This window comes from Gossypium arboreum, chromosome 5, assembly GCF_025698485.1.
Source record: "Gossypium arboreum isolate Shixiya-1 chromosome 5, ASM2569848v2, whole genome shotgun sequence".
In the NCBI taxonomy this organism is placed as follows: Eukaryota; Viridiplantae; Streptophyta; class Magnoliopsida; order Malvales; family Malvaceae; genus Gossypium; species Gossypium arboreum.
In genome coordinates, this window is record NC_069074.1 from 17148654 (window position 1) to 17171488 (window position 22835).

The 22835-nt window shown below is 35.8% G+C and overlaps 4 protein-coding genes and 1 pseudogene across 10 annotated transcripts; 3 read left to right on the forward strand and 2 right to left on the reverse strand.

Moving 5' to 3' along the window:
• The first annotated feature begins 2537 nt into the window (after positions 1-2537).
• Positions 2538-7153, forward strand: LOC108486721 (probable methyltransferase PMT28). Its single transcript, XM_017790919.2, has 8 exons — positions 2538-3815; positions 3899-4048; positions 4734-5004; positions 5107-5199; positions 5608-5782; positions 5978-6220; positions 6328-6522; positions 6642-7153. Exons 1-8 carry the CDS (start codon positions 2964-2966, stop codon positions 6838-6840), a joined length of 2178 nt encoding a protein of 725 aa, XP_017646408.1. The 5' UTR covers positions 2538-2963; the 3' UTR covers positions 6841-7153.
• Positions 7154-7858: 705 nt separating this feature from the next.
• LOC108484810 (S-adenosyl-L-methionine-dependent tRNA 4-demethylwyosine synthase-like) lies at positions 7859-10692 on the forward strand (annotated as a pseudogene).
• A 1767-nt stretch (positions 10693-12459) lies between these two features.
• On the reverse strand, positions 12460-13363 carry LOC108485523 (uncharacterized). Its single transcript, XM_017789375.2, has one exon. It carries the CDS (start codon positions 13156-13158, stop codon positions 12742-12744), a length of 417 nt encoding a protein of 138 aa, XP_017644864.1. The 5' UTR covers positions 13159-13363; the 3' UTR covers positions 12460-12741.
• A 1100-nt stretch (positions 13364-14463) lies between these two features.
• On the reverse strand, positions 14464-16421 carry LOC108484515 (phosphopantothenoylcysteine decarboxylase-like). Of its 3 annotated transcripts, none has more exons than XM_053028131.1 (3): positions 16071-16421; positions 15409-15781; positions 14464-15001 (listed from the first exon to the last, which is right to left on the reverse strand). In XM_053028131.1, the coding sequence occupies exons 2-3, from the start codon at positions 15751-15753 to the stop codon at positions 14720-14722; spliced, it is 627 nt and encodes a 208-aa protein (XP_052884091.1). In that variant the 5' UTR covers positions 15754-15781; positions 16071-16421; the 3' UTR covers positions 14464-14719. The 3 variants fall into 3 exon arrangements, with proteins under 3 accessions (XP_052884091.1, XP_017643818.1, XP_017643816.1); XM_017788329.2 differs by having other exon boundaries at positions 15409-15756; positions 16071-16420; XM_017788327.2 differs by having other exon boundaries at positions 15409-15766; positions 16071-16415.
• A 124-nt stretch (positions 16422-16545) lies between these two features.
• On the forward strand, positions 16546-20787 carry LOC108486277 (uncharacterized protein At1g01500). 5 transcript variants are annotated; one of them, XM_053028130.1, is made up of 4 exons: positions 16546-16700; positions 17439-17465; positions 18049-18849; positions 20248-20787. In XM_053028130.1, the coding sequence occupies exons 3-4, from the start codon at positions 18148-18150 to the stop codon at positions 20479-20481; spliced, it is 936 nt and encodes a 311-aa protein (XP_052884090.1). In that variant the 5' UTR covers positions 16546-16700; positions 17439-17465; positions 18049-18147; the 3' UTR covers positions 20482-20787. The 5 variants fall into 5 exon arrangements, with proteins under 5 accessions (XP_052884090.1, XP_052884087.1, XP_017645732.1 ...); XM_053028127.1 differs by having other exon boundaries at positions 16547-16700; positions 17327-17465; XM_017790243.2 differs by lacking the exon at positions 16546-16700 and adding an exon at positions 16740-17153 and having other exon boundaries at positions 17327-17465.
• Positions 20788-22835: the final 2048 nt, after the last annotated feature.

Below are 22835 nucleotides of genomic sequence, written 5' to 3' on the forward strand. Positions count from 1 at the left end.
GTTCGGAAACCAGCCTTGCTGAAATTAGCACGTAGGTGTCTAACACAGTGTCTTGTTTCTGCATTAGGAAACAACATACATATTGCTGCTAAAAGTCCCTGCAATTAGAAAAAAATAGTTTAATTCATTGTCAATCCCTGAATAGAAACAACATAAAAAAATAAAGAAATAGAGTTTTACCTTTTGTTTGTCAGACATGAAAGATATTTAGTATGAGCTCACAATTTTCAAGTCTATTGCAAGTAACTCCAAGAACCAAAGCCATGATGCAAGCATCCCAACAGCTGCAAGCAAGTAGCCACCATAGTAGCCCTTCAAGAAACATCCATCTAAACCTACTATCCTCCTACAACCAGCCCTATAGCCATCTTTGCATGCCTGTAGACAGACATACATCCTTTGAAACAACCAGTTATCCAGATAACAGATTGTTGTTGTTCCCTTATTTTGTGTCTTAACCTCCAATAAATACTCATAAATCTTCTTATATTGAGCTTTACGAGCTCCTTCAATTAATTCCAATGCCCTAAGTTTAGCCTTTCTACATTTTGTTAGTGAGACTATGCAACACTAATTTCAGAGAATAATCAGGATCAACAATGAATTTTTCTTTATAATGTTCACCTATCCAAGCTAAGGTTACATTCTTAGTTTTATATAATTTAGAACAAGTATGGTTAGGGTTTGAACTCCTAATTTGCCAAGTCTGGTTAGTAGGGTCATTAGGGTTTAGTTTAGAAGCCCATATGAACCAAGGACATTTTTCACTGCAGACTGCCTTTAACCTTTTTAAATCATTTTTGGGAAACTTAATAAAATAATTGTTCAACCTACCATACTGCTTGGCAGCTTCTTTTAGACTGTCCTTAGACTTAAATAACATTCCAACCTTAAGTATAGGATTACTCATGTCATTCTCTAAGTTGAACTGAGGCCAATTTTGGCCATCTGAGTCAGATTCATGTGCACTATCTAACCTTCCAGAATAATCACTATCACACAGTTCATCTACTCCTATGCCATCCATGTTTAAACCATCTAAATTAACACCTATCCTATTAGACACATCACTTTCAGATGCATCACTACCAGACACATCACTACCAGACATGTCTTCTTCATTCTCATTAAAATTGTCATCAATTAAACCTGCCAAACAAAGTACTCATCAATAAAGGCAGACAACAAAGGCAAACACTTTAACCATTTCTGTCAGAATAACTAATACAAAATACCTAATGATTTAATACAAACACAACCATTACTGTTATGCAAATGGCAGACAACAACCAATACAAAAATAATTTAATACAAACACAACCATTTTTGTCATATACAATATAGTAGCTTGGATACAAACAATGGCAGATATACACAACAAACATTAGTTTGATAATGGCATTCAAATTTTGATTTTGCCACATACAATATAGTAGCTTGGATACAAACAATGGCAGATATACACAATAAACATTAGTTTGATAATGGCATCCATACAATGGCAGATACAAACAATAAACATCAGTTTGATAATGGTATCCATACGATGGCAGATACAAACAGTAAACATCATGCACATGGCATACAATACACATTATGTGTCATACAAATCGAAATAACCCTAAATTGAAATCCAAATTGAAATCAAAATCAAAATCTAAAGCTAAATCGAGATCAAAATTAAAATCAAAATCAAAATCAGTTAGTGTTTCAAAATTGAAATCAAAATCAAAATAGAAATCAAAATCAAAATCAGAATCGAAATCAAAATTAAAATTGAAATCGAAAAAACCCTAAATAACCCTAAATCAAAATAACAATCAAAATCAAAATCAAAATTGAAATCGAAATAACCCTAAATCAAAATAACAACATTGAAATCCAAAAAATTTAAAACTAAATGCAACAACTTACCTGTTAAAGTGAATGTAACAACACTGGTAGCTTCTCTTCTATTGCCCATTGTTGCTGAGAATAAAAAACACTGAATGATTTCTGGTTTCGTCTTCTTTTCTCCCTAAACAAAATAAACCAATCATACCCTAAACCCTTATACCCTATTAATCGATTATTGAATCTATTTCTAACCCTAAAGCTTTCTTAATCAATTCCCAAATTAGTTTCAACCATAAAAAAACCCAAAATCACAATCAAAATTTCCAGAAATCGTTTTTCTCCCCCCTAAATCCCCTTAATCCTAATCTATTTCTAACCCTAAAATATTTAGTCCAAAACCCTTCAAATTTTTCTCTAAACCCGCCCTAAACCAAACCCCTCAGCTGCTTCACCAACATGGCAAGTTAACTTGCCACATCAGCTGGTTAACTTGCCACGTCAGCGGTCCCGTTAACCCCCTAACGAAAACTATTAATGAGTGATTATTTTATCACTTTTTCATAATATTAGTGACTGTTTTGTAACTTTTCAAAAGTTAAATAACTGAAATAAAACTTAGGTGACCGTTTTGTCAGCTACCCAAAGTTGGGTGACTGATGCCTATAAATTTATTTATAAATTTGGTGGGTGGAATTTCAGTCTTCAACTTTAATTATTTTTCAATAGAACAAAAGCTAAAAATATAAACGTCAGCTTTGCTTCTACCCGTTTTCTAAATCTGGGTACTCCAAAATTTCAGTTCTTTGAAAGCTAATGCCTAATCTTTAAAAAAATAAAAAAAACTTTATTAAAACCTTTTTTTTTTCTTTCTTTCTCTTTCGTTATAATGCTTGCTTGAGTGTCCGAGGCTTTTAGTTTTTTAAAGCTCCACTTCAGATCTCGACAGATCTTATTTACTTCTTTCTTGAAGTTCTTTTTTTGTTTGTTACAAATATGTACTTTTTGGTGGGCTTATTCTTTGTTTTTCTCCCATCTGAGTACTAGATTTCATTGTTTGGTGTGCTGTTTTGTTTCAAATTTGCTTACTTCAAGGAGCATTTATTGAGAGCTTTGAAAAACAGAAGGACATGGCTTTGGCTCGGTTTGGTCGACAAGTTAAGCGCCAGCATGGGGTTTGTGTGAAGATGACGGCAGTGGCAATCTTGGGTCTTTGTTTTATTTTTGTTTGGTCTATGTTTTCTTCTCCTTCTAATTCTGTCACTGTTCAAAGGGAGAGCTTTGATGACATCGCTGAACCTGTAGCTTCAAGCACAATAGTAAGCAAATCTAAAGGAAAAGATATAGAAAAACATGATGCAAATGATAACAAAAAGAAGGTTGAATCTAGTTTAAAGAAAAAAGATGAGAAAAAGGTTAATGGATCTTTGCCTTTACCTGCTCATGAACATAAATCTGGGAAAAAGAATGAGAAACATGTTTCAAAGAGGAAAAAAGACGAGGATAAGTCAAAGTTATCCAACGAAGTATCAAAAGAAAATCAAGAGAATCAGGAGCAAGAAGAATCTCAGGGTGAAGAAGCCGAGAAGGAGAATGAAGATGAGGAAGAAGTGGTAGTGGATGACAAGGAAGAAGGATTAGATGGTGAAAGTGAAGAAAAGGGTGAGATGGAAGGTGATGCTGACGTGGATGAATCAGTAGATCAAGAGACACAGGAGATGGTGGAAAATGAGAATGAAGGGAAGAAGAGACAGATCAAAGGTCCGGTTTTCGATCCGAAAGCACATTATAGTTGGAAACAATGTAGCACAAGGAGCAAGCATAATTATATCCCATGTATTGATGTTGAAAGTGGCTTCACAAGGCTGCACGGCTATAGGCATAGAGAGAGGACTTGCCCGAAAGCTCCTCCAATGTGTCTTGTTCCCCTTCCCCATGATGGTTATGATTCTCCCGTGCACTGGCCTGAGAGCAAATTGAAGGTAAATATATAGAGTGTGGTTAATTTGACTTTATGCTGATGCATTTTCAGTTCTGATTTTGTAATAATCTAATTGTTTTGCAGGTATTGTACAAGAATGTGGCTCATCCAAAGCTAGCAGCGTACATGAAGAACCATAATTGGTTGATTAAATCTGGGGAATATTTAATGTTCCCTCAGAACCAATCTGAATTCAAGGGTGGAGTTGTTCACTACCTTGAATCCATTGAAGAGGTGAGCCTTTATTGTAGCATGTTTTAATGAAATTTTATGGATTATCTGCACTTCCTTAAGTTCCACCCTTCGATAGATATTAAGAACCATTCATTAGTAGAGCATAAATTTACTGGATAAGAGATCATTCTGTCGTTGTCACTATATAATAACTTTGTTATCATATTCAAAGTGGACTTACTCTACCTCTTGTTTGTGTTTAACATCTAATGTCACGGCCAATATAGGAAACGGCAAAGCTACGTGAAAATTATCTCAGGGAGAACTTTTCTTGGATTGCATCTCCTACCTATGATTGCTCTGAAGGATAAGAAATCTGTGTAGAAAATATTTTTGGGCTTCTTTTAAAACAAATATTGTAATAGAGCAAAGTATGGTATATACAATGCTTTTGCATTGCTCATTTATTTACTGCACTTGCATAATGGAAATTGAACTAGTACTCTTGTGTTCAATGAATATCGTGAACACCTTTTTCTTCCTGATTTTGTTTGGCCCTCTGAAAAACATGCTTTAACTTTGCACTTACCTAACCAAAAATGATATTTCTCAAGTTTCTTCTGCCTAAATTGTTCTCATTGATTTCTTGGTATAGAAAGTGAGCTTCACTGTTTAGCCAGAGAACCCTTATGTTGCAATTGTCTCCTCATTTAGCATTTTTAAAGTTTTGGGTGGATTTTCTTAGATGGTACCAGATATTGAATGGGGAAAGAATATACGTGTAGTGCTGGACGCTGGATGCTCAGATTCAAGCTTTGTGGCCTCTCTTCTTGATAAGGATGTATTAACATTGTCACTGGGCTTGAAGGATGATCTTGTCGACCTAGCACAGGTTTCCCTTGAACGTGGTTTTGCTACGTTTGTTAGCCCCTTTGCAAGAAGAAGACTTCCTTTTCCCAGTGGAGTTTTTGATGCTATTCATTGTGGTCGATGTACAATTCCCTGGCATGCCCATGGTACTTGTTCCCTTCTTTTTTTGTCCTGTAAATTTTATTTCATATTTTAAGTCTCATCGTTATTTGATAATATGAAACCTGCTTTTTATTTATTTATTTCAGAGGGTAAGCTTCTTCTAGAGATAAATAGGATTTTGAGGCCTGGTGGATACTTTATTTTGTCAACTAAACATGACAGCATCGAGGAGGAAAATGGTTAGGCCTCGTCTTTTCTTTTTTACTCTTTATTATGTTTTGAATACAGGAATAATGTTGCCATATGCCTTCCCTTGAAAATTATTGTCTGACAATGCATACCAAATATGAACATAGGATTTGTACCACCTTGACTTCTTTGTAATATTCATGGAATTTATTGAGTGTCTTCTGTTGGATTTCACTTTCTGTGTGGTAGAAAGATTTTGTTAACTACATAGAACATCGGTGAATCCTGCTGCTATATTATGGTCGGTCTATCTGCCACTCTCAATGATTTTGCCCCTGGCCATGTGTTTTATGTGCTTTCGGTTTTCATATTTAGTGCTTGATTATTAATCTACAAAAAGGAATTTCTCTTTTGCTTTATACTATGATATTCTGATTTTAATGATATTTTTTTTCCAGCAATGAACACATTGACTTCTTCAATCTGTTGGAATATTCTGGCGCATAAAACCGATGATGTCAGTGAAGTGGGTGTTAAAATATATCAGAAGCCTGAATCCAATGATATATATGTGTTAAGGAGGAGGATAAATCCGCCTTTATGCAAGGAGAATGAAAATCCTGATGCTTCCTGGTAAGCTCAGATGTGATTGCTACACAAAGTGTATCTTTCAGTTTTAATGCTATGCAAGTTCCTGCACTTGATTATATACTCATTTAACTGACCAATCCAAAACTGAGTTTCGGTGAAACATAACCATGTTTAACCTTCACATATTTGATAATTTAAACCTAATTTACTTGGTGGCTGTAAATGTTTTCCTGATAGGTATATTCCAATGAAAACTTGCTTGCATACTGTTCCATCTGCAATTGAACAACATGGGACAGAGTGGCCCGAGGAATGGCCTAAGAGGCTTGAAACATATCCGGATTGGTTGAACAACAAAGAAAAAGCGATTGATGATACCAAGCACTGGAAAGATATTGTTGACAAGTCCTATCTTACTGGCCTGGGCATTGTCTGGTCAACCATCAGGAATGTGATGGACATGAAAGCCACCTATGGAGGGTATAATTATGGCACAACAAAATTCTTGGAATATTAAGGGCCCTCTCAGTTTTGCAAATATATTATGTATCATGGAATGATGTTCAAATGTTTATGTTCTGAAACAGATTTGCTGCTGCACTTTTACAACAGAAAATTTGGGTGATGAACGTGGTCCCTGTCCATGCACCGGATACACTTCCCTTCATTTTTGAACGCGGACTCGTTGGCATCTACCACGATTGGTGTGAGCCTTTCGGGACTTACCCCAGATCGTATGATCTGTTGCACGCTGATCATTTTTTCTCCAGGCTAAAAAACAGGTTAGTTACCATTGAACTTTACTGTCATCTGTATAAAGATGTTTTGTCTGCACTCTTATCACTCTCATTGGTGGATTCATCGAGTCATTGTGCCACACCAAAAATATCATATTTTGCAGGTGTAAGCACCCTGTTTCGATTGTTGTTGAGATGGATCGTATTCTACGTCCTGGTGGTTGGGTGGTTGTGCGTGATAAGGTCGAGATACTTGATCCCCTAGAGGCAATTTTGAGAAGTTTACGTTGGGAGATCAGAATGACTTATTCTCAGAACAAGGAGGGTATCATATGTGCACAAAAGACCATATGGCGACCTTGACAATGACATTTCTCCATATTTGTACATTCACGAATTTCACAAAACACAATACATTTTCTCTTCTTTTGCAGAATCATGATTTAGAAGCCTCCTTTGTGTTGTTCTTTACGTCCAGGCTCAATTTACGAACCATGAAGGGTCGCTGAGTATTCAAATTTTGCGAGATATTTGTAAATTAATCATCACATTTAACACGGCTGATTCAATTTAATCTTCCCAAAGTTCATTTGTAAGAATACCTTATGGGGTTATTTGAACACACTCCTTGATTACCTTTCTATGTGAAAATACATAATGATTTTTGCTGGTAAAACTGAGCTGCACAGGATTACTAGCAGTTTGATCAAATAGAATGCTAAAAATGTTGCAACCAGTATGATCAAACAGGGAATGCTGGTTAGCAAGGCTAGGCCTAGATATTGTAATTCTAACAAGCCCTATCGGAGGGGGAAAAATCATGATCTCTAAGTCCAATATGGCCCAAAGATGCTTGTTCTTTAAGCCCAGAATCTTAACCGCAAATTGTGGTCTATTGAACCTAAACGTATATTCTGGTTTCAGCCCACGATCTCTTCGCTCGCCGCCGTCTTCCGCCAATTCACCACCGAGTTCATTCACAAACGCGACGAGTGCCGCGGCGTCTACGTGCTCATTTCCCCTAAAACCCTCCAAAAACCCGAACCAAAAAAGGAAAACAGTAAATCCCAAGTCCCAACACGTCCCCATCCTCGCTCTCTACCCCTCCCCCCCTTGGCTGTTCTCTCTGCCGCCACTTTTTACTTCCTATGCAAATACAGCCGCCGTCTAAAACCCCTTAAGCAACCACCTCTAAACCATAACCATAGAAAAGGCGAACTCTTCCTCATCAGCCAAACAGGAACATCCAAAGCCTTAGCCAAACGCTTCGTCAACCTCCTCTCTTCCAACATCTCCTTCGACCTCGTTCATCCCGAAAACTACTAGCCCGAGGGCCTCCCTATGGAATCCCTAATCGTTATCGTTGCTTCCACGTGGGAAGATGGAAACCCTCCTCAAAGTTCAAAATTCTTCTTCAATTGGCTTTACCGAAACCAGCACCGACTTCGCGCCAGGAATCTGTTACTCCCGTATTGTAAATTTGCCATCCTTTGATGCTCATTATTGCTATTTTCCTTTCGCACCTCAATTGGGAAGTAGTATTGACGAGGGCACAAGGCACACTCTAGGCACTAAAACTCTTGTAATACGTTAGGCAGTGCAAAAAAAGGAGCATTGATCTGCGAAGGAAGGCGCCATACTATATGTGTGTCTTAGTGTTGTTAAGAGCCAGACAGCAAAAGTGTCTCTGGACGCTTTCGGGTGAGTCACATTTAAGTAGGTGCACACTGTACTTCGTGTTTGCAGGGCAGCTGTAGACTGCAATTCATTTTTGTTAAACTTTTGAATTGAACAGATGCATGGAGGCTACCCCTGGAGTGGCATCTGCTGATAATATGTTTTCTGCTGGAGGCACCATTCGAATCCTGTAGGAAAAAAGTTGGCAACGGAAGATGGATGATCCCTTAGAGATTTTCAATACTGCCGCTGACCTTCATACCGAGATTAACCAAATGAAAGGAGTTCCTGGTAAATGTCATATATTTCTCCTGATTATACCATCCCGTTCGGAATATGGGATTTATTGCAATTAACATTTTCTTTTACCAAGTTTCTGACACTGACAGTTTAGTCAATGCCCTTCTTACGTATCTCATAATCATTTAGTAATAATTGATAGGATTAGAATGTCCTCAAAATTATTTTTTACAACTTAGATTCATGGACAGAGATTGCAGCATAGATCTTTCTATTTCATGCAGAGAATTTTACTGGTGTTACACAAGAGCGACTGGTGGAAGGTCTATCCGCTATGTACTGTGCCTTATCACTTGTTGGTGAACCAATTATGTATCTAGAGATTAGTATATTTTTGGATGAGCTGCAGAAAAGGCGAATCTCTACACTTCTAGTCACTAATGTACAGTTCCCTGAAAGAAATTAAAATGGTGAAGCCTTTAACCAGGTTTATTGCTTGTGAATTTATGTTAAGAAATTTATTTGATTAAATTGCTCTAGCCTAAAAATTTAAAAGGCTAACTGCTCAAATTAGAGCTCAACGTTTTAGAGTTGCTCACATAAGCGCCAAACTTTTGAAAATGCTCATATAAGGACCTAACCTGCATAAAAATGTTCAAATAAGGACTTTTCATGCACTTCAGCTCAATTTGAATAAAAATTAGGTGAATTCAAACGTATTTAGAATAAAATATATGACGGTTTAATCAGATGTTGCTTGAAAATAAAAGAAAACAATAAAAACATAATTTGGGACCTGATATAAGGCATTTAGGAAGTCCTTATTTGAGTTCAAAAAGGTCTGGCTCTTATTTGAGCACTTCCCAAATGTTTTGGCCATTACTTGAGCACTTCGAAAGGTTTGGCTTTCATTTGAGCACTTTTGCAAAGGTTGAGCCCTTATATAAGTATTTTGAAAGGTTTGGCCCTTATATGAACAACCCCTAAAAGGTCGGGCTCCAATTTAAGCATTTAGCCAATTTAAAATGCTGTGCTCTTGATTAACCTAGTCAACTTATTTGCCTTGTGCAGTTATATGTGAGTGTAGATGCTGCAACAAAAGATAGCTCGAAGGCAATTGATAGGCCATTCTTTGGGGACTTCTAGGAAAGATTCATTGTTAGTATTTCATTCTTGAAAGCTTAGAAACTTGAGCTCAAACATTTACATGGGGACTGTGGAACGAACTTCCTCTTCAAACTTGAATTCATATTGATTCGATCTGGAACTTACCATGCTATGGAGGAAATATTGGCAGTTGCCTTAAATCTCAATTTGAAACACCTTTCTAACAGCCATTTTTGATGATTTTTCTTTGGCTGGCATGGCGTTACTGTTTTCTTATTGCTAACATCTGTTTTTTTAGGATTCCTTGACAGCTCTCAAAGAAAAGAAACAACAAACTGTATATCGCTTGACTGTCGTGAAAGGGTGGAATAGAGAAGATGTAGATGTAAAAAGCATTGGGAAGCCTAGTTTTGTTGAAATCAAGACAAACTGTGGATCGGAAGTCTTTTGCTCACTCATGATGATCTTTTTTACAGTTCTGCCACATCAAAGTTAAATGGCATTCTAATGTGAAGGTTTTCTCAGAGGCATTGACTCTTAAAAGTGAAGGGGAGTATGAGGGTTTATGTGAACATGCACACTCATGCAGTGTCCTGTCAAAAACCAGAAAGTTCAAGGTCAATGTCCTATTGTATACATGGTTAGTAACGGCATCATTATTGTCTTTTGGAGTGTATCTGGAGTCATCCTTTTTTCTTGGTTTTAAACATCGTTTCTCACTGATGGTTCAGGTGGCTTCAGGAAGACCTTTCAACAGCGAGGATTATATGGCTCTCACTCCATCCTGGGCCATCTATGGAGCCGAGGAAAGTAGATATTATCCCAATCAATCCTGGTACAGGAAAAAGTGACATCAAAAGTGAAAAAGTTAAGTAATTCAGAATTATATCAGTATCGGGCAGCATAATCCATTTCGGGTTATCATTTTCTTTGCATTTTTACAGTTTTGCTTTATGTGGCTATGCTTACGGATAAAAAGTCTGATTCAAATGACAGTTTTCTGCCTGTAGTTTTATTGTAGTCATATTCTCTGAAAACAATTTTAACTTCAGTCATTTTAGTTGTAGAGCTCATGATGTAAGTGGCTCAATTATGTGTTTTTAGTACAAATGAGGTTAGAGTTTCAAATCTGAAGTAGTTAGATTTTACATTTATAGTTATATGAATTAAATTTAACTTTGGAGCGCAAAATCCATTTCTTAAATTTGATTCCAAGAATAGGGAATGCATTAATTAAATAATCATCTGGTTTCTGCGGATGTTTTGGGCTCAAACAATTTTAGAACCGACCTTTGAAAATGGCAACATGATAACCAGTTGCCAACGGAAAAAAAAAACATCATTTTCAGAAGAAATTGAGGCCTTGTATGATAGACAATTTGATTGGACAGTACTAAGCAGCAGACCAATTAACCTACAAATTTATCTTACATTTGAGAGGTGGGGACATTTTCCTACTCAGAAATGTCCCCATCAGTTCTTATTTAAACCTAATGTTTTGTTCCTTTTGTCGGACTTCGTCTTATGTTTTTTAAATTTAACTTCCCTAAGCATAAAAATGGCTAAATGGTCATTTTCCAGTCACAGTATTTGGTAAAAGACGAATACAGATTACAGTGTATTAAAAGCCACTTCTTTATTTATCAAGGTTGAATCAGGGAATGTTTTAGGGAATGTTTTCTTTCTAAAAGCACTCCTTGCGCTCAAAGAGTCGGGACTTTCACAATGCATGTGTGTAAATCTTTGATTGAGATGTATATACAAGAAACCAGATTGGCAAATGTGGCCCTGAAAATGTTAAATCAAATCATTGAAACGTGTAGTTGGATGACAGCAAGATTGGTGTTGGATGACAAGCTCAGTCCCCTGCGCTGTGCAACATCTACCGCACTATAATATACTACTTGCCAGTTAACTTCTAGTATATATCTTTCTGTTGTAAAAACAGTGACATCTCAGTTTCTCAACTCAGGCTTTGGGTTTTTGCATTTACAGACAATAATAAAGATAGAGATAAAAGAAAATTGCTGATAAAAAATTGGGCAACTTCAATCAAACAGTAGTGTTGCTTGAGATTTTCGGGTGGGGATTTTTTATTTACTCAAACGACTTGTCAAAAGCTATGCAGAGGGTACAGATAAGGAGGGTCCTACTGGCAAGAGCGCGTCTGGGTGTGGCAAATGGCAAAACCTCTTCACTTCTTGCTGCAGCTACTTAGAAAAACTGTTTCTTGCAATAACTAGCCAACTGTTTTGACTTTTGTCAATCACTAGTGTCTCTAATTAAAATAAAACTCTCACGCGCCTTTATATCATTCGGGAATCACTTGCCGCTCAAGTTTTCGTGGTAAAGAAAGAGCACAGCAATAAAAGAGATTTGCCTCCATTGCTGCGCATTGAGTTATTGTGGCTGTGTTGTTGATATCAGGTGCTAATGTGTTGGCAGCAGTCTCTAGTTACTTTCTTGTTCACTGCAATTATGATTTATAAGGCAGAGCTGGCACTGGCACCAGCAAAGTGCCTCATATCTTCCCCACCTTCAGAATTTAATTCTGCTTTCAGCTTTCAACTTTACCCCCTCATTCAATGTCACCAAACATTAAAATTCCTACATTATGGAGTTAACTAAGCAAATCCCTTTCTTTTCTTGGCTCCAAGTTTCTTCAACTTCCAATATGATTAATACAGTACCTACTAGCTAGGCTTTCTTTTACTTTGTTTGAGTAATTAAGTCCAACAGCAAAGGAAAAGAATACAGTCAATTAAAATAATAATAATCAGAATGAAAAGAAACAGTTTAACAAGAAAAATACGTAATAGTAATAGTTGTAACAACCCTAATCTGCTATAAAGTTCATGCAATGGTATAAGAATAAAAACCATCTCTGGTTTAAGCTATGTTTTGTTTATACAGAAAATTTATGGGAAAAAGATGGTTAAGAGAGCCCAAATACTGCAATTAAGAAAGGAAAAGAAAAAGCAAGGCCCTTTGTATTATGCTTTTCTGTGTTTACATTTGAAACGGATAAACTGATAAAGCAACAAATTTGATGAAAGCAAGAAGTTTTCATCATAAAAGCTGGAAGCTTTATCTTTATCCTACTCAAGCATGACAAGCTAAATTCATTTTAAAATCTTCCTTTCTTGGAGCTACCATATATGTAGTAAAGAAGAAGAAGAAGAAGAAGAAGCAGAAAAAAATGGATTTTACCAGACTTTATAAAGGCAAATTGAAGCAATTTTAGCTGCTCTTTCTTGGTTTACTTTTTCTTCTCGTTCTCCTTGTTGGAGGCTGCTTAGGTGCCACTGATTGCTCCTCTCCTCTCTTCATGCCTCCCATCGAAGCTGATGAAGCCTCTGCCTCTGCTTTTGGTTGTGGCTTTTGCTCTTGTTGCTCTTCATCTTCTTCTTCAACTTTTTGATGATGTTCCTCAGTAATTCTTAGTTGCTTTGATTGGGTCTCAGTAACTTCAGCTGCTTCCTCTTCTTTTATTTCTTCAGTTTCAGTTTTCTCAACAGTCTTTCGTGGTCTACCTCTCTTTCTTGGAGTGAGAGGCTGCTGAGACTGTTGTTGAGGGACCTCTTCACCAGCTGATGAAGCCTCAGCTATTGCTACTGAAAGTTCCTTTGTCTTTTGAGGCTTCTTCTTCTTACCCATCAATCTTTCCTTATCAATTAGCTTTCATTCAACGACCCAGAAATAAACCATCAATATCAAATCTTTCTATGACTTGTTTTTATTTTACTATATTTTTTTTAATGTTTGAAGCTTTCTGTTTATTGAATCCAAAATTAATTCATTCAAATATGCCCCCTAGGTGTATTATTTTTTATACAACACCTTAAAGCAACTGGACCAATATCTTTGACCAATATCAAGATTCTGGAAACCCCATTAATACAAATCTCTTCTTTTTTTTTTTTTTGGTTTCTTTTCCTCTAATTCCCTTTTATTCTATTCTATATACTATACAATCTACTACCAAATACCAATATCAATAGTAAATGCTTCTATTTGCAAAGAATAAACAAAGCTAAAAAAGCCATTAAATTTACTTTCCTTTTCTTTATCTACCAACCCTATCCATCCATCCTAATATATGCGTGTGTGTGCATATATATGCTATTCTTTTGCAGCAAAAGAAAAGACGAGCAGGAGAAAATATGGTCGAAAGCTAACCCTTTTCCCCGCACCCTCATAAATTTTCTTTTTATATTGTTCAACATGGATAGTTCAAGAACTAAGAAAATGAAGCAAAATGAAGTGGCTATACAAGCCATGGTTAAAACGATTAGAATTGTTTGTGTATATCTTTTTATTTTCTTTTTTGGCAAGAAGAATTGTTTCTCTCATAAATAACCGAGCATTGGTGGAATTAAAATTCTGTACCTATAAATTAATCAATCAAATTAGTTGGATTGACAATTAATTTGAAAAGTGATTTTAAACAAATTAGATTAAAAATTGATACGAACCTATTAAACCAACAATTAAACTGGATAAATCAATGGTTAAACCAAGATTTTTGAATTTTTTAAATTTTTTTGAAATTTTAATTTAACCAAACCGATTACACCAACTAAACTGATTGGAACAATTCAATATAGCAAAACAGTAGAATACTGGTACCAATACATTATGACTTTAGAGGAATCGCCAAGATAACCATGGTTAAATAATGACTAGGGGTTTGAAACCAGTGTGTTGTGACTTGTGATCCTCAATTCTCGTTTATAAAATAAGGGTGGTTTGGGTTTTGCCTATAACGTGGTTAAAGGGTTGGAGTGTACTGTACAATGACTCAGAAGTCAGATCCAGTGTCTCAGTCTGACAACTTGTGTCGCTATACGGCCATGGAGCCCTCCAGCTATATACCCCTGCTGAGATTCATAAACATTTAACCCTCCCACTGGACTTAATCATTGTGGTTCAGGGCCAGCTAAAGATATTAATTATGGCAAATTGAAGGCACAAACAATAGTTAATCTACTACAATTCTGCCAACTCTCATCAGTATCATCAGCTTACAGGATCAAATTTTCAGTAGTATTCAAAGACCATTCCTCATGATATGCAAAGCTAAGCAAACTCGGAAATGCAACTATAAATGTACAAAAAGCTTGTTAGACAGCTAATAGACATACACCCAACCTAGAGTCAACTGGGCTACCATACAACTAATATAATATTTGTAATTCATGGCGAATAAATAGATTCTTCAGTCACTTGGTTGAGGTCGTGACTCCAAGAATAATCTTACAGTCGAGTGGATTAGAGAAGGTTCTGCCATTGCGCCGTTCCCATAGTCCCCACAAGCTAGTCTTTTGGAGACAGGGGGGATGAGAGAAATACCAAGCTCATCAATTGTCATGAGATGCTTTTCTGTGAAAGGGTTGCTCCACATGAAAGTGTTCATAGCTGGTGCCACAAACATTGGCTTGCTGTAGTCCCATGCTCGTACGACACAAGTTAACAAATTGTCACATAATCCTCCAGCAATCTGCATCAGCATATATTAGGAAAATAATAAAAAGGCTTAAGAGAAGAGTTGCAATTGCATCGTGCAATAAGATCATTTAAGCAACAAACCAGCTCACGAAAAGGGTAATATCAAAAGCATATGACAGCAGGAAAAAAAATGTTCAGGTACATGAATGCTTAGCATAAATTATAAACTCATGGTCAACCAAAATTATAATTGACATAAAGCATAAAATAAGTACTCACACCTTAATCACTCAAAATTAGGTGACTTTTAGGGATAATAGTCCCAAGTCTCAACGCATTTTCAGTTCTCTTTACATTGACATGCACATATAATGAATGTTGAGCGTCCCTTCAACAATTAATACAATGTACAAGAAAAGAGGAACAAATATATACCAAAATACGGGAAAATAAGATTACCTTGCCAAGTGTGTTTGCTGACAATGGGGCAATGACCATAATATCAGCCCATCGACGAAGCTCAATGTGAAGCACACTGTCACCTATTTTCCCCCAACTAGACCATTCCTCCTCATCAGTGTAAAGCTTTAGATCCTTAGGAAGTGATGCTATGTCAATGAAATGCAAAGAAGCTTTCGTGGCAACTGCTTTTACTTCTGCCCATTCAGAGAAACAATGGCAGAGATTCCCAAACTTTATGGCAGCTACACTTCCACTGGCAGCGAGTAAAACCCGGGGTTTTCTTGGGGTAGGATTGACCTTAACCATCTCCCTATCTGCACCTTGAGGCTCAGGATACGCCATAACCTATGCAAATCTAAGCAAGAATAACCTTGATTACACCTTTCAAAACTGTCAGTCTTCTTTCTACATTCAACTATCAGTTAATTAATCCCAGAAAAAAGGAAGTACAGCCACCACAATAAATCGAAAGTAAAACCCCAAATCCATCCCCAAAAGAAAGGAACTTTCCCCCACTAAGGATTTGCAACCCAAAACCCACTTCAAAATTTCATGATACAGATCAATTACGATAGAGAAAATTCGAGATTAAATATGAAGTAAGCAGGAGCGTGGGAGTTGCAGAGCTTTCGCATTGCGTAGAAAAACGAGGTGCTTACCTGGAATCTAAGATTAGAGAGGAATCTGGGCTTTCTGCTTCAGATGTTCTTGCGACTTGCAGAGAGATTTGAAACGCAAAGAAGCGCGAGAGTTGAGCTTTCGAAAGGGCCCCTGGTACAAAAAGAAATGCTGCCTTTTGATGATCTGCTGCTACTTGCTATACCAAAATGCCTTTACGGAGCGCTGCAATACTTTACCAATCCTACTCCTTTTTTTATGGTAGGTAATTTTTACTGCCACTGCACAAAAAAGGGGATTTCCTCGGTTGCTCTGCCCACTCTTTTTTTCTAACCAGCACTAGAGGTGACAATGGGTATTTGGTTTTTGGTCTCTTGGTTTCAAGAATTGGGCTTCTCTTACTAAACCGAAGCTTCTCCTTTGGGGTTTTTAATACGTTAAAAGGCTTCTTTGTACAAGTTTAAAGTAGGAAGGCCCAATAAGTCCGAGGAGACTAACATCTAAATGCTAATGATTTCATGGCGCAACGGGCGACGGCCACGTTGACATAGCTGCAGATTGTCCCTCAGTCAATCATCAAAGCGGGGCAAGGCAGGGACAAGGCAGAACATCCCTTTCAAACGGCACCAGCCTCGTAAAGTGTAATAATCTGGGGGTGCTAATCGGATAAGGTAATCGATATATATTATAATACATAGGTAGCGTAAGTCACAGAGGTAACCCATCTCTCTCAGTATATTCAACCATTTGACAAATTTACTCGTAGAGAAAAATCCTAAATAAGATTAGTCATCTAAAAGTCCCATCACCCATTCAATTTTAAGATTATTGGGACAAGTCATTTCAATTAACACTGTAGCAGTATATATAATGTAAGGCTAGAAGTTTCTTGTATATTTGGAGACTCTGGGCTTTCGTAGTCTTTGTATATGTGCTTATCCACAATTTTTATTTAGGAAATCAAAAGCGATAATCTTAGAGGTTGAAAGCGATTTGAGAGGTCAATAGTTAGTGACTAGCAAAGTAGATTTTTTTCTTTTCGATTAATAGAAGACAATTTATACATTTCCCCAAGTTAGAATTTTTGTGGATGGAAGATTTTCCTGGTAAAGATTATTTCCTTGGTAAGGAAATTCCTTTGCAGATTTTGTGGTGCTCTATATTTCTAGAGTAACTGATATTTTCATAATTTGGCTGGTTGTGTGACGTGTGTGTTTAATATTTGTTAATTGTCATGTGCCTGGTTATTTTTGCTTCTTCAAAGGTTTTTTTTTTTTAATTAATTTTCTCTTGGAAGGAGAGGAAGATAGTTAAAAACTCAAAGAAGGGCTTCAATTAGATCCTCTTGCTTGCTATCATTCCAAACTTGGAGATAAGAGAAAGCTGACCCCTGGTTTGCTTATCTGTAGGATCCCCTGGGGAAGCTGCTGGTGGTGGTGGGTACTTTTATTTCAATTTCCAAATGATGAATATTATTATTTTGAAGTTGATCTTTATTTTAAATTCCCACTTGGTTGTCTTAATTCTTTTGTTGTTCTATGGAAATTTCAAGTAAGCTAATAGAAGGTTGATTTTTTTTTATCTTTTTTGTGCAATCTGAAACTTTTTTTTATCACTTTGGGATTACTTAACAACTAATTGTGTATATTTTCAAAGGAAAAAAAAATCTGGACTTTTCCCTGATCTGTATTAGCGATGATCATAATATTGTAAAGTTGGAAACTCATCTTCTTTTTATGGCAAGGAGTTTACTACTTGTTTGACTGCTTATGCTTTTTTTTTTTTTTCTGTTATTGTTTTTCCTCCATATTTCAAGGGTCTATGTTCCTAAATTTTTTGTGGTTTAGGCATTTATTTAGATTTTGACTTGGAAACCTCTTATCAAGATCTCCCTTGAATTTTTCTCATATATGCTTTGTTCCTATACCCTTCTCTCTCCCGTAATTTCGACCTAGCTGATTCGGATGGCTTATTCCTTGTGATTATCTGACTGGCATTAATCTCAATTTGTTATAACAGGTTTTTACAGGCATTTCAAATACCATTTTCTATGGTTCTTTGGCTGTTCTGATTCTAATTGATGTTGGAGGGGTTCACTGAGGATTAAGCTCCTCAATCATGGAAGGTCTTTGTGAAACACCAGAAAATGGTAAAGTAGCAGATCCCGACCTTCGGAATATTCAGTACTTGCCATCCTCTACCGGATTATCATTACTTTGGTTTGATATGAGAGTCTTCTATGTTAGAGTCAGCAAATTTCAGGTTGATGATTCAACCCCCGAGTTTCTGACTCTCAATCATATCCCCTTAGACCCTGACACCCTTTTGGAAGTTAATGGCATTAGAAGCAGCATATACTCTGATGGGGTCTCTATACTCCTTAGAAGGGATCGTGTAGATAAGAGATCGGAAGAAGTCACCTTTGTGAGCACAGATAATGTTAGGCTGACAGGAAGTGTGAAATTTGAGGTGTTTGATAAAAAGGATCTTATTCTCTCTGGTATTTTGGAAATGTCTAGTAGTAATGGCTTCATTGGGGAATCGAAAAATAACATGAAGCAATGGAGTATGAATTGTGAATCAAATATCACATCTGGCAGGGGTTTCCTGAAGGGAAAGCTCATTTCTTCTCCCAAATTATCACCACCAACCATTGAGGTTTATGTTGCGGGGTGTTTTTCTGGGAAACCAATCATCTTGACCAAAACATTGCAACTTAATTACCGGAAGAAGCATAATCGGAAGGGAACATTAGATGCAATCCCGGAATACGAGAGCACTGAATGCCAGAAAGATATGTCACCTGAACTTGATATGCAGGTAACATACCTGATATATCACCATTAAAATTCCAGTTCGTATCTTTTCTGTTCTCTTTAGCGGACTAATTTACTGTCTTTGAGCCATGCTTTGGTGCTGCATTGTTAATCTTACCATTTTAGAAGCTCATATTCTGTATATTTAAGGTTGGCTAATCCTGACAAATTACTGTGATTTAAAAGTCATTAAGTTTTCTTTTATTTTCTGTTAGTTTCCTTCCTCATTGTTGTGGCTGCCAATGTGCTTCCTGTTCCGAAACATGTTTCTTTTTGCAATATGGTCCATACTTGCAAGATTTGAAATGGATTGGAAACAGAATCTTTATCCTATATGTGTCATCAGTGTATGGACAAGTAGATTAGGATATACCCCCTTTCCTTTTCTCTTGTGTACTTTCCAATATAATTGGTCTGCCAATCGTGACAGCTATAGGCCCACTAGAGCCATACTGGTTTGGTTTCATGTAGAGGCCACTTTTCCTGGCCGTTTCTTGCCATTTTGTTTTTTGGGGGGTACCCCATTCTCTTCTCTCTAAGCAAATGCTGTGTTATAGAGTGCATTGCAATCCAAGTATTTGATTAAGTAGCAACTTGCTAGCCAATCGAGGGTCAATGTTGTTTACTTTATCTTGCTTATAAGCTGAATGCTGTCTTTGAATCAACACATTTAATTTGGAATTGTTTTGCGAACCTGTATCAGACCAGCCTCAAAAAAGTTGCTGTTGATCTTTAGGCTTTGTACTTTGCACAAAACTTCCTATTACATGAATGGATATACTGAACTCTTGCTACCAAAAAACTGGTTGGAGTTTCTAAACATACTACCATATTTTCTCAAATTTTGTTTGAGCATGACCTAATATTTTGTAGACCTCCGTTGTTGCTTGCTGTTTTAACTCACCTTATACAATGAAAGTAGAGATCTCTTCCTCTTTGAAGACAAATCATATCGCGGGGAAACTAATGTGTTGAACCCTCTTTTATTTAAAACTTTATGTACTTGTATTAGTTGTTTTCTTCTTTGGCATCTCTTCGATTGGTTATCGTTATCTTTATGTCATTCGATTCCTTGGTATAATGCCACTCTTAGTTTCGATGGTATAAGGTTTGGTCTTTGGCAAACTAGAATATTCTCACCCCGTCAGGATTGGATATCTGCTGAATCAGTTCAGGCTTTCATTTCATCCTTAAGATATGATTCTTAGCGAGGATCATAAAGCTTTGCCTTTTTACCTGTGTGCAGTATATGTTTGAGATGGAGAGACAAGAAAGCCACGGGACAAATCCTTAAAATTAACATTCCTGTTAAATTCAAGTTTTTTATTTCGATAGTTTGTTTTCTTTCATGCGACACATTTCACTCATCTCTAACTTTTCATGTTACGTTCCATTTTTATAGTTTTCAGAATACAGAAACTACAAACCACCAAACGAAGAAGACTACAGTAATATTTTCTGGAGGAGGACAGAGTACATGGATGGCGAAGATGGTGAGCTCTCATGGTTCAATGCAGGTGTAAGGGTTGGTGTAGGGATCGGTCTTGGTGTTTGTCTTGGCGTCGGTATAGGAGTTGGATTGTTGGTTCGTACTTACCAAGCTACCACTCGAAGCTTCAAAAGGCGGCTTATCTGAGCCCTTGCATCTAAATCGGTATTACAGCCCGCTCTGTTGAGATCCAAAAGCATTAACGCCATCTTGTATACAAGGATGCATCATTCAGTACAGATTTTGACTGAGTAGCTCCCCGCGCTGCTTTGCAATTAGTTTGTTAGATAGTTTTATTACTGCTATTGGGAAGTAAATGATTGTTTAGGTATTACATGTTAAAGCCTGTATGACTTGTATTTCCCTGTATATAACTCTGCTTTTGAGGCAACTGATGTGTGTTCTGTTTTCATGGTAAAAAAAAAAAAAAAAGTACACTTAGTTTTTGTACAAGGGTTGGTTGGTTTGTCACAATTTTGGAGGATTGTTATACATTTATTTCATTGTTATTATAAAATTTCCAAATATATTTATATTTTATTAATAAAATTATATATAAATAAATTCATAAGTCATGGTTGTGATATCAGATAATTAGGGTGATAGTTATGACCTGGATGTGGAAACTTAATTGGAATGCTGAAATCTTCTGGTTAGATAAGCTTTAGCCCTACTTACGTGCACTGATGGAAAAACCCGTATGTTACTTAAAAGTATTTAATTCCATTATGTCAACATTTGTATAGATAATTAGATATAAAAGATATCCTCGCCAAGACTCTAAATATATAAAATAATTTATATGTGAAAGAAATTTTAGAAATTGAAATATCTATGTTTTATATATAGACACTCGGAATGAATATTTGGATAAACTAGAAAATTTTAGTTATGAATTTTTGTAGGTTAAATGCTCAAATTATGACCCAATTTTTTAGGGGTTGCTGTTGAATTTGTCAAAATGAAAATAAGAGCCAAACTTGATTTAAATTGTGACAGTCAGATTTTAAAATTGGATTGATGATTAAATGGATTAGATTATCATTTTTAGTTTTATCAAATAAATTATTAAAAATTCATAAAAATTAAAAATTAAAATTAATTAAATTGATTCAACCGTTAATTCAATTACTAATTCAACTAATTTTTTAGTTCAGGTCAATCGATTCAATCTCTCTCTCTACATTGATTCCTAATCAATTTTTTATCCGATTGATCAATGCAGTCGAATTCTTAAAATAGTGTCTTTGTTAAATAAATAAAAAATTGTTTTCAAGAAATTCGTAGATTCATTGGCTAAAATGGAGGCTCAAAACAAGATATTTTTCTTAGCTTGGTTTTAATTTTGCCTGCATTTTGGTATTTGATGTGGGTTAAATATTTAAATTAGGTTCTAATTTTTAGAGGTTGTTTATATAAGGGTTAAACTTTTCAAAATGATTATATAAATGTTAAATATTTTAAAATAGTCAAATAATGACTAAATATTTTCGAAAGTGTTTAAATAATGGGTTTTTCAAATGTTGTATATCAAGTTTTAAATTATGTTTTTATGTTTTTTTTGTTATTATGTAATATTTGATTTTGCTATCATGCATTCCATTCTAAATAAGTCAACATCCTCCTAATTTTTACTATAACTAGACCGTAACTAGACCGAAAGTGCATAAAATTCTTATTTGTGCACTTTTTTGAGCTTTATATGACTATTTTAAAATGTTTGATCTTTATGTAAATAACCTTTAAAAGGTTAAGTCCTGATTTGAACATTTAGCCATTCAATGTGTTGGTTATTTTTATTATTAACATACAGACACCAATTGACCGGGGACAAAGACAGGGGACCGGGGGGAGAGAATCTATAACAATCCAGTTTGTCTATCAAGATTTTGACTGAAAGTAATAATCAAATTAGGAAAGTTAAAAGACATATTACAAGTGTATGCATTATTTATTTATGCATATTTTATTTTACATTCTTTCACATGATTAATTATGAAGTTCATAAATCTAGCAAGATCAATTAATCATTATGAGTTATCAAATTAAAATAATTAATTTATCACGAGTTATTAAATTAAAGAATCAATTTATAAATTTATAATGCTCCAAATTCATAGTAGAACATTTAATTAGGAAACTTAATAATTTATTGAACTGATATATTTAATGTAACACCCCTAACCCAAATCCGTCACCGAAATAGAGTTACGGAGCATTACCGGAGTTACCGATTCATTTATCAGATATTTCATTAATCCGATATATTTTCTTTTCCACGTTCAAGTCTCGTATTCAAGTCATCCGGATCTTTATAAAGAAATTTGATCGTCGTTTTCATTTATTTCATGTTATAATACATTCAACTAATGCTCTAAACAAATTTATCATTTTACCCCTAAACTTTTTATTAATGACGATTTCATCCTTAGGTTAAAATAAAATAAAATAATTGCAATTTAATCCTTATTTCCAGCCGTTATTCTCACACAAATTGATAA